The sequence below is a fragment of the Strix uralensis genome, chromosome 4 (genome assembly GCF_047716275.1).
Source record: "Strix uralensis isolate ZFMK-TIS-50842 chromosome 4, bStrUra1, whole genome shotgun sequence".
Taxonomy (NCBI): Eukaryota; Metazoa; Chordata; class Aves; order Strigiformes; family Strigidae; genus Strix; species Strix uralensis.
Window position 1 is genome coordinate 88488775 of NC_133975.1, and position 12030 is coordinate 88500804.

Here is a 12030-nt window from a genome sequence, read left to right on the forward strand (position 1 = left end):
ACAAGTTAAAGTTTTCAAACAAGCACTTTTATGTTGTCCCGCGCACACAATGCTATATTCATGCTTGGGAAAAGAGGTTGCTTTTAAAAGACCCCAAAATGTGAGCATAATAGCAGCCATACTCAGTGTGACCAAAGAATCTTCTAGTCCACCATCCTGTCTCCAAACACAGGCTGAAAGCAGAGCATAAAGAAAAATGCAGTAAAAGGCCAAGCCTATACACCTCTCAAGCTTAGCCATACATGACCCACCAGCTTCATGCATTAGGTGAGGTTTAATTCTCCTTCCCACACCTGATAGTACTTTAGATTGTATTTAAAGCTGTTCTTACCACAATGACTACAAAGAATAAAGGACATGAAACTTCTAAAGCTCTATAGTTAGCTCTTGCTTCCTTCTATTCCCTTTTACGTCTGTATTTATATTATGATTAATGTAATACATTACAAGCTTTTGAGGATTTTTTTTTTTTTTAAGCAGAACTCAGGCATGATCCTATTACTAGGATTCCTGAATGCATGGTAAATGAATAATAAATAGTAAGATGTCATATTCTTACTGACATAATCACCTAAATACAGTATTTTGTAGGATCCCTCCTAGCTTACCAAAGAAATTACCCACACAATCTCTTCTCTATAACAGGAAAGGACCAGACTTTGAAGACAAAACCAAAGAATGAAAAGTGGTATAATACTGTTTTCTTTGTATCAGACTACATATATGTAGTGTATTTCTTCCACATATCTAAAAATAATACCTAATTCTTCTAAAGCTACCTAATAGATTCTTGAAAGCTATATACAGGCCAGGAAGGATTTTTTTTTTCCCTAGAAAAAGGCGAAAAGAAGAAATCAGAAGAAGGTGGGGAAGAGATAGTTTAAAGTCTTTCCTTCCTGCACCTACCAGCCTCAGATAAGGATAGAAACTAATCACAGTTACGAGACTATTTCAAGTTCCAAATGGTTTCAGAAGCTGATCAACTAGTTGTGTCAGTATAGCTTATCACTACCCTGTGCAGCAGGTGCAAACCATGGCAAGTTCCAGGCTCCTGTTCTCAATTCGCTAGGACTGCGGAGGTGTCCAGAACAGGCAATCCAAGTTTTCTTCCCTCTGAAAGAAGAGTGCGAGCATGTGTGTAGACTGATGGAGTAAGAAGTAATGTGTTTGTTCAGGTCTTGCTCTAAAAAGATTTGGAAAATATATGAGCTGTTCATCAGACTCAAGAACTTTGAAGCACTGCTGAATTCTATGTAACAGGGGCAGGGAGGGTTGCAACAGCTATACTACAGATAGTACAGAGGGAGAAAAGACATTCACTTGCTATTGTGGAAGCAAATAAACAGTGAAATAGGGTGGAAAAAGCAGCTTTCATAAGTGCTGGGAAGGGAAAAAAAAAACCAACCAAACAAACAACCAAACCCAAACCTCATGAGGGAGGCAAATTACTGAAAAAAAAACCCAAAACAACAACAACAACAACAAACCAAACAAACAAAAAGCAAAATACAGATGACTTTATAGGTAAAAATCCTGAAAGGAAGAATGCAATTTGTTGGATTTTAGTGCTCATATACATGAGAAAGAGGCCTAAATAGATTCCTATATAAACGAGAAATGTATTAAATACGGTTTCTTAAGAATTTATGTGCATGTTCAACTGCATTATTTTGAATAATCTACCTGAAAGAGAGAAGATGCTGTAAATAACATTATAGAATAGAAACACATATAGTAGAAACACAAAAGTTTGTATTTGAAAACTACTAAATCTGGCAAATAACAAGTAATTTACACCATCCCTAACATATCACTTAGATAAGACAAATACCATGACCTCTGCTTACCAGAAGTTGTCAAGTGCTTTAATCCCATAATCATTACAGCTGTTGAACTCTCAACCATGCTCCTCTCTAATCATGTTGTTCTGTATCATGATAATTCTGAAAATATATTGCTTTTTTTTTTCTTTTGGAAAACAAAACAAACAAAAACACTCTACAAACTGACAGTACTGACTCCACTGTCTTTACTACTGTACTCGCAATTGATAGACATCTGACTGCAAGGGAAGTTTCTGAAACTTCAGTCAAAACATTTCTGTTTTCATGACTAGGAATAGTTTGAAATACTTAACAGAAACAATGGTCAACATTGTTTGACAGCCAATCACTCCTATAAAGAGAGATCTTCTGTCTAGTACTTACTGATATTACTGCACCCAATAATGAATGCAACATAAGCTACCGCAATACAACGTGACAGCTGTTTCTACCAAAACTTGATAGTTCAATATGTCAGACGTGTAAACTAATTTGGAGCTTTCTTCACAAGAAGAGGAAGAAAAGGTTCTTTGTTCCCCAAACCTGCCTTCAGATGCCCTTAAATGCTGAAATATCACATTGTGTCCTGCCTTCTGTGAAATCACAGGAAGTTTAAAATGCCTTCTACTGGACTGCAAGCAACAATAGGGTGCAAACAACTTAGGAAATTATGTTTCGGTGTAAACTATGACCTGAAAACTCAGCAGCAACACAAAAATTTCACTACTTACAGATTCTATGGCTTTTATTAAGAAAACATACAAAATGAATGCTGTACTAATGAGCTGTATCATCACATCTCAGTAAAAGTGTGATTTGGAATGAACCTTGAACTACCACAGAAACTGCAATGCTTAATAAAATTCTGTATCAGTTTACTGAGCAAGTCACAATTCTACTATTAGTTTTTGTTGCTATTGAAAATTTGGGATGATATGTTTACATAGGTAGTGCATCTCATTATTCACAAACCTAAGTATACAGTGCTAAGGATTGAAAGTTGAACACAAAAAATGCATAACCAAGACTGTTACAGTAATATTGAATTCTGTTATGTTACAAACAGTAATTAAAGTTATTTAGGACAATGTAATGAATTAAATATTATAACCTCTATTTTGTATTACCTGTCTTTTCAATGTTCAGATTTGCACTTTAAATGTTATGTTATCATAATTGTTTCTGCTACTGTTCTTGTCTCTATATATACAAAAAAGGAAGGATTAGATTGCCATCATCTGGAGTTGTGTATGTTCGTTTAGTTTTTTCAAAACTCCATAATTTTAAACAGCAGCCCTTTATAGATATGAAACAAAAATAGAAATAGCACAATTGAAATACACAGGTTTGCAATGCTGTAGAAAATTCCTCTACTACAAAATAATATTTTCTGCTTACCTTGTATATGCCAAAGAAAATTTGTAATCCAGTATGTTATCTTACATATTTTTCCAAGCATGTCTACCAAGAATAAACAGTTCAAAAATTTGTCACTTTTGATTTACCTTGATTTTGAAAAGTATTAATTTCCTTGCTTAAATGAAAAAATATGTATTCTCTGCTCAAGGGAGATAAAATTTTGGAAACAGAAATAGGTGCTATTCAGTAGACAGCTAATTAAATAGTACTCAAATGGAAAATATGCTAACTTGTACTCAGTAACGAATACACTTAAATTCAATGCATCTGAAATACTTATGCAAGTTTCCATAGTCATAGCGATAAGCATTTGTGAAATTGTTTATATACCATAAACACCACAACCCAAGAAAGATACAGTTAAACATGGAGCATTATTCTTCCATATGCATCTGCTTTCTTTTACTAAACAGAAGATTTTGCCATCTCAGTGACACCTTGCAAAACATGCAACTTAATGAGATTTACAGGAAAATACAGGCCATGTTAGGAGTAAATGAATGTATACTGTGCATTTCCAGGTTTGAACACAGTTATATTTTCTATGACAGGCTGGGATAGCCTACAGCTAGGGTAGGTTGTTACACCCGTGTTCTGAAGAGCTGGAAGAGGACAAAAAGCAAAAAAGGGACAGTGACAATGTTACAGATTGGGAATCCCACATATATTTAAGGACAAACTTTAAAATTATTCAACATGTAGGGTGAAAGTCTTCTAAGCTGTCAATACAGAAATCTTTCTGAAAGAGTCATCAGAGGCTTTTCAACCAACTTGTAAAAATTTCTCTGGCTACTATTCACAGAAAGGTATTGTTTGGACAGGTGAAACTTCTTAATACATTAACTAGTTTTTACAATATTTCTGAATAATTTCTTTTTAATATGGATGTTCTATAAAAAGCTTGGTGTGTTTATTATTTATGTTTTCACTTCCCTTTTACAGTATTGCTTTGTTTTTAAATAGTCACAGGTATGTCGCTCAACTCTTCTAGATTTTTAACATTAAGCTTTGAAAAGCATTCTTGGGGGAAAAAATCATCCAAGAAAAGAGAGAAAAATCTGAAAGAAAAATCAAAATCACTGGAAGCTGAAATGCAATCTTAACTTTAGAAATGATAAGAAAAAAAAATATACTAAGATTTCTGCACACAATAGTCAGAAATTGTGACGCTAACCAGAAGGAACAAACTGTAACATAAACATAATTCATCTTACTTGGATTTTGCCTCTTGCAACAATGAAGGGTCATCTGTAGCCAAATACACTCTTTTTTTATCAACATGCATTCTGCGAGCAAGAAGTTCAAACCGCTCTTCAACATGTACCATATATTCTTCAATGGGATGAAATGCTGCCTCTGTTCCTACTTTGTCTGTCCTTCGGACGTGAACACTGGAAAAAGGCAGAAACTAGGAATTCAATTTATAAATACAATACATGCTTTAGTAACTGAAATTTAAACTTTAAATTTCATGCCTGTGATTTTAGAATTCATGTTAAATTAAATCCCTACATAAAACAAGAAAGGATTAAAACTCATTGATGTCCATCAAGACACACTGACAACATTATCTGTCAGTCTGTTCTTGAAAGCAATATAATAATCTTGCAAGGAGGCAAAGGGTAACTGGAAGAAAAGAATTAAGGAGATTTAATTATAGCATACAAGGTATTCCTTTTGTGCAGAATGATAAGTTAGCGGTGTAGTTAGATAATGCTTGATCAATACAGTTCAAAAGCAAAACAGGAATATTTGCATCATGGATATATTGAGACACCAACTACAATGTAGGGTTTGAATGAAGGTAGTTAAAAATGCATCTTCTCCATCTGCTTGAAACCTAACAAAGCCTTCGGATCCACCGGTGGTGAAGTGGCCTACCAACTTAATGGTCAAAAGCCAACTAACATTTGGACAGACCTACTGTGTACTCCTACAAAAAGAAAGATTAAGGGTTGAAGGAAAATTCTGGCAAAGGAAGCAATATTTGCAGACTTGAGTACAGCAGCAGCAAAATTTTTCACGTTACATGAGAGTAAAAACCTTTCTTCCACAAGCTGCTCATTATTGCCCATAGGTACTTTCCTTCCTTCTCCCTGTATCTCCCCATACAGAACTTTCCAATTCATACTTACTGCTAAGAAACAACAATAGTGAAAACATCAGCAGGAAAGGGAAAGGCACATACCATATTCAAGTGCAGCCAACAATAAAATTAGTTGTGGATTGTGGCATGTAAAATGTAGGCTTAGACTTTTTTCCTCAACTGTAAAAGCTATCAGCATTTAAAAAGAAGACCCAGACAGAAAAGTGTCTGGAATACAAGCTGAAAGGCAGCTACAGGAATGAAATTCTGCATCACGTTACTAGATATGGAAGGACATATAAAAAAACTTTCTATTGAGCTGCCTTTTATGTATCTGTCCAGCTATAGGTAGGCAAGTATGCTGAAGAAGTACTTGTAATCAACTTGTGCTGTGCACAGTTAAAAAGTAATATCTTTATCTAGAAAGCACCCTCTCACCCCACAAAATGCTTGAGGCTCTTGGATAACCATCATAAAACAATTTGTTCTGTACAGGAATCACTATATACACATATTAAAGCACAGACAGTTAAAAAGAAAATTAAATACCCACCCGATCACTGGATGTTTGAAACCAAGTTTCCTTGTGGCTTCCTCTATTTCTTTTTCTAACCAAGGCTGTGGACGAATCAAGTATTTCACAAACTGTGAGACCCACCACACTGCAGGATCCCCATGTACACGAATTAGTCTATCAGCCAGGTCTTCAGGAATAGCCAACGGTAAATAAGGTGGTCGTGGGTGTAAGCTGTCAACAATGGGAAGTTCCACCACCTGAACATCCTTATCATTAGCCTCACCTGTTTTAAAATACATACTAGGATGAGTCAAGCAGTTTATTAATAAGCTTTACCATCGGCAAATAACATCCCAAACATATCAGCTAAACTGTAACTTCAACTTCAAAAAGACTACCTAATCGTTGCTCTACCTTTTCAAAATAGCATTAAAAAAATTAATAAAAATCATAGTTTTAGACTAGAGTTATGTACCAACTGTATCTAATAATCCATTCCAGCAGAATAAAGTTGAAGGTCCTTGAATTCTTAGCAGCTGGTAGTTAATAGAATATAAAAAGTGTTCCTGTTTATATATTCATACCTTTTCATATACAACTACACCATTACTGTGTGCTTACTTGGACAGACTTATTATCTAAAATGCTTAAAACTCAGTTACTTGTTTAAAAAACAAATATTTTAAGGCATAAGAAATTCTTTTAAAAACCCTATACAGTCCTGCTGCTCTTTTGAATACATTTTATTGCAGTAAATCTCAGCATTTCAGACATCATTAGAACCATTGAATTAGCTACTCTACTGACAGAAGGGGAGAAAGGACAGAGAGACAGACAATTCCTGTCTGGAAGAACTATGAAGTAGCAAATTAAATAGATCAAGGAAAACAGCCAAGCACTATGCAAGCATGTGATTTACATACAGGTAAAAATTTGTTCTCTTTTAAATACTGAAGTGGAATATACAGATGTTTTAGATGGGACTTGCATTCCGGTTCAATAACCACTAAACATTTTTAAAGCGTTTTTACAAATTACACGAACATAAGTGTCTACATAATTGATAATTCAAAGCTACTTTCATATACTGAAATAAATTATAATACACGACAACATAATACAAAGCATTACATTTTTGAAACTCTGAACGTTTCAGGTAAGATTTCTAGTGTGTTCATTTCCTCCAAAAGAATATTTACATTGTCTGCAGTGTTTACTGCCAAAGATGGCTAATTCTCTGTTTAGTGTTCACCAGCCAGGAAAGAAAACTGTTTTAAACATAAGCAAATCCAATGCATATAACTGTTGATGACCAAGGAAACCTAATGGTTAAGAAAATCAGTTCAGTGCAAGGATGAGTCTTATTTTAAGAACAGTTAAAAATCCCTAAGGTTAGAACACTTCTGCATGCACTAAAAATCATTTCAGTATATTTGTGCCAAAGTCCTAGAAATATGACAATTGCATGATTAAGTCATAAATTGCCAGAATGCTACATTAACACCACTGAGCCTACCAAAAATAGTCAAAATTCAGCAGTAACTCTCTGAGACATGGTTATTTAAATGAGGAATGTTTGTTATGGTCAGGTATATTTTCAATTAATTTTTAGTAATTTGGAAAAATCTGTCTTCACAGATATCTCTATATGTTAATATTTCATCACTGCACTGTATAACACCAGTGTAAAGGGATCCTTCAGAAGAATTTCCCATAGAATATGCACTGTAGGTATGGATGATACTTTTTAATTCACGAATCCAATTCATATTTTTACCATCCATTATATCACACTTACAGGAAAAGATTTAGTAAAAGTTCATAAATTTAGTAAAAAAATAGGCATTTAAGTTTTCTTATAAGACAATGGGTAGTATATCAGTATATCTTCAGAAAGCTGCAATAAAGAAAAGCAGCCTGAAGCCAGGGAAATGCTAAATTTAGTGCAGATGTAGTCAGAAGTCCAGACAAGAAACATTTAGCTTGGAAATGGTAAGGAAGAACACTTAAGGTTCCATCCTTTTTACCCCTTCCCCCTCAACTGAGAGTGGGGGAAGGAACAGGGTGGCAAAAGAAGCAACAGCAATCTTGGCTGAGAAAAGAAAGAAAATACTCCAATCTTGAGTTAGAGAAGAAAATTCATTGCAATTCTTTTGAGGAGAAAAAGCAGATGCTAAGGCGCATATAAAAAGGTGATTTTTTTTTTTTTTTTTATTAAGTATGGTATGACTCACAAGTTTTTAAACTTCATTTTAGCACTGAAAAAATATGTTGTGTAAAGACAGCCATTTGGAAAGTCTTGCTAGTGATAGAGCTGACTGAGCGATCTGACCCACTTCTTAGCATTTTGACCCTTAAAAGCACCCAACACATTGTTCCATACTATTCAAAGGACAAGAGTGTGCTTCTAAAACTTTCCACGGGCTGTCTTAAGGTTTTGAAGAAAATTAGATTGGCCAGCAATAACTAGGACAGCTTTCTGCATACAGGACACTGGATTAAAATATATCAAAATCAAAAGAATACTGAAGATGACTGTGGGGGGAAAAAACAAAACAAAACAAAAAAAAAACCCACACACCAGATTTCGGCTTTAAACTGCATGTGATACATCGTTTGAATAATAATGAAGTTGCAAGACTTGCTGAGAATCAAAATCAGAAAGGACCGAAATGTATTTTATTAAGGCAAAACAAACAACTTGGTGGTGCAAACTTAACTACTAGGTCAAGTCTTAATGAGTGCACTTTGAGATACAGAAAGCTACTTTTCAAGAAGGAACTGAAAATATCTTATGGTTATTTCACAGAGAAGATTAAGAGTTCCTTACTTTGTAAAACTACACAATATGAGACTGAAAATTGGAACTATTTCTGAAAGTATGGGTAAAAAATGGAAAGTGATAGAATGAAATATTCACAAATACAGATCAAATACTGTGTTGTCATTATAATTAGAAATTTTGAAATGGCTATAGAAGCCTCTCATGCTTCAGGACTTCTGCCAGTTACTAACTGTTGACAAAATAATTCTGACACACATAATGTTGTGTTGAGACAATGCATATAAGTGTTTTTTTTTTAAAAAAATAAATCAATCAATATGGTCATCACTACTTTGAACAATGTTCTGTTAACAGTTGACATAAAATTGCAAGTGGGCAAGGTGCGTAAGTCCACTTAATTCAAACATACAAACTTCTGACAAAGCACAGCCATTTGACATCACCAGTTAGAACATCTGTGTAATCAAACACGCAGCTGTGTGAACAATTCTAGGAAACTTTCTGACAACTTTCTAGTTTTTATATTACCTCTATTATCACTCTAAACAATGAAGAAAAAACCTGCTATTAGTCTTCACTCATTTCAAAAAGTACAAGATAGCAGATGCAGTAAAAGGAAAACTTACAGCAACTGTTTGCTTTTGTCCTGGACAAAACCAGTGAAGAGTAACTCTTTACTAACCTGAAGGAGTAAACAACTCTCTGCAACAGCCATATAGGCAAATGAGAGCTTTCTTATCCTACTGATTACTTTTTTTTTTTAAGCGTCTGCTGAAAGACTCCTAATAAACAATGATCTTGTCCTATTTTCAACGGGCATAGTTTAAAAAACTTTCGTGGAAATTTTGGATAGCAGGATATTGGTTTAGCTTACTCAGAAATAAGCTGCAATCAAAATCAACGATACGGTGGATAACCAAACCTCAGTCAGATCAATAGGCAAGCATATACATTACAAAAACATTGTCACTTTCTTGACTGATACGAATTGTAGCTGTTCAACTAAAGATAGTGAAGCTGGGTTAAAAATACAGAATGATCTTTTTATCCACACATTTCTTCAGTTTTTAGCTATGTATTCTCTAAATTTTAAAATATTTCAGTTTCTCCACTGCGCAGCTGTATTTTGTTAACTAATAATAGATAAGCCATAAAAGGTAATAATCCATACTAATGCTTATATCTTTTTCTCATGTTGGTAGTTCAAATCACAGTATCATCATGTCAATCAGGTCCAACTCCCTGCTCAGTGTAGGTCCAGCTTTGACATTTGATCACAGGATCATAGAATTATTTAGGTTGGAAGATACCTCAAGAGCTGTTATAGGTCATTTACACTTCAGGAATACTTCAAGCTACTTCTTCCAATGTGATTTAGTTTGCTTTTACAAAGCCAAAATTTGCCTCCATAATTCTATTTATATATTTGAATATATACAATATATATTTAAATATATATTAATATACAGAACTATATATAAAATCCTATTTATAGTTTCTTTAACTTTCATATGATTCCGGGTGCTATTTTTCAGTGACCTAAAAAATTCTCCTCCAAAGTTCTGCAACATAATCCATTTTTCCATCACTGAGTAATCAAAAGATCGAGTGTTTTTGTAACAAAGTACTGCGATACTGATAACACTCACTCTTTTATCATAACAACATACTCTGGAGGAAAATCACAGGCTGTAAAGAAATTGATTTTTATTTAGATGACCAATGCCAGTTGCACCCCTTAGTTCTTATTTATCACTGATTACTTTTTAAATACTGAAATAAGCTGTGTGTGTTATAAGAAGCATAACTTTGCTTCCCTGCAGTATCCCAATGTGCCTTAATTGCTGACTTCATAGCTCACAGCTTACATAATTTTTAGTGATTTGGCATAATCTTACTGCCTGTCTACTTTTAAAATGTCCTCGTAATTTAGAGTCCATTTAGAAACTTTTGATATTTATACCTTTCATATCACCTTCTTTAAAGCCTGAAAAACATTTGTTTGGCTCAAAATGACCTTTGGAATTCTGTTATTTTACCTTACCTTACCGTCCTGCCATCTGAACGTTGTTCAGACCTGCATTTCGATGGGCATTTTCATTGGGTGTTCATTACTTTGCATGGCAAAATGTCAGCCTCATTTCAAGTAACAATCAATATTATTAGTTAATGTTAACTGAAAACCTGTTTGAGCACTTTACTCATTATCCTATTATTTCAAAATTTTTCATCTAATTTCAAAGTATTCTTTCAAGAAGTTGTCCTTAAAAGTATGCCAAGGAACACTGTGCTAAGAATATTTCTGTTGTGTAAATGAGAACTTCAATTTAATTTCAGTCTGTGTTGCTAGAAAAACAAGTGAATTCACTCAAAAATGGAATAGCTTCATTGCTTTCCTGTTTCTATAATACAGACTTATTTAAGCCGATACCAACTTGCACAGACCAATCACAGCTGTAATTAACTAAACTCTACAACCTGAAAGACTTACTGCCAATTTGAAGCCTCACCCCAACTGAGTGAACAATTCTAAATTCACATCACACAAGATATGTCAGAGTGCTAGGAACGCTGTTAGATTAGAATAGGATACAGTGAGAGGGACAGTGCTGAATTCTCACAAGGCTCCTCATTGTCTTGGTGGCTACTGTTACATACTGCAAAGTCAGCAGGTTCATGGTTCATCAACTTCAATGATATTTTAATGGTTTTCTTTGCAAAACGGACAAAAATATGGAAACTATGCAAAGTTATGGTGTGTTATGCTATCATGAATTGTCAACTAGTTCAGAAGAAAGAAAAAGTACGCTTTCATCGGTTCTGTGCTGCAGATTACATCTCCTAAAACTTATTATTTGGGCATTTCCAAACATTATTCAAGTCACCTAGTAAGAACTTTATGCCATAGTTGAATTATAAAATGGAATTAAAATGAGATAAAAAATCCTATTTTTATTTTGAAGTAGTCGATGTAAAATATAACTTGTACATCTAAGTGATTTTTCTCTAAGATTTTGCTTTGTACATTTTTAATGCAAAGTTTTTGAACTTTGTTAATGATTACTTTCTCACTAGTGTTCCACTTACTAATTTTTTTAATCATCCTTTATCTAAGCAAACCTTTTATGGCAGGCAGGTATTGAAGAAATTTGGTGCAATTCAGTTTTAAGGAAACTGAAAATACAGTCCTTTTTTGGGGGGGTGTTTATATGACATATGGATAGTTTTGTCCCATTTGTCATCCCAAGAGGCTGATTCTTAACAGCTTCAGGAGGGAATAAACCAAAATGTTTTCAATCATGCCAACATGTCTTCTATTACTCTTCTCAACACGGGTACCCCCATGACTTTTTTCCTGCATCCTTTCCTCTCCTCTCTTGCAAAACTCTTGCAACTACCC

The 12030-nt window shown here is 34.2% G+C and overlaps 1 protein-coding gene across 4 annotated transcripts in view; it reads right to left on the reverse strand.

The window, feature by feature from the left end:
* FUT8 (fucosyltransferase 8) overlaps positions 1–12030 on the reverse strand; it is a 143153-nt gene that overhangs the window by 10871 nt on the left and 120252 nt on the right. For 3 of the 4 annotated variants that reach the window (XM_074867609.1, XM_074867606.1, XM_074867607.1), the window contains 2 exons: positions 5882–6128; positions 4457–4633 (listed from right to left, as the gene is read on the reverse strand). In XM_074867609.1, the coding sequence (XP_074723710.1) occupies positions 4457–4633; positions 5882–6128 (424 nt within the window). Of the gene's footprint in view, positions 1–757; positions 1114–3221; positions 3285–4456; positions 4634–5881; positions 6129–12030 lie in introns of those variants that run through there. The other variant, XM_074867610.1, reaches the window with a different exon arrangement.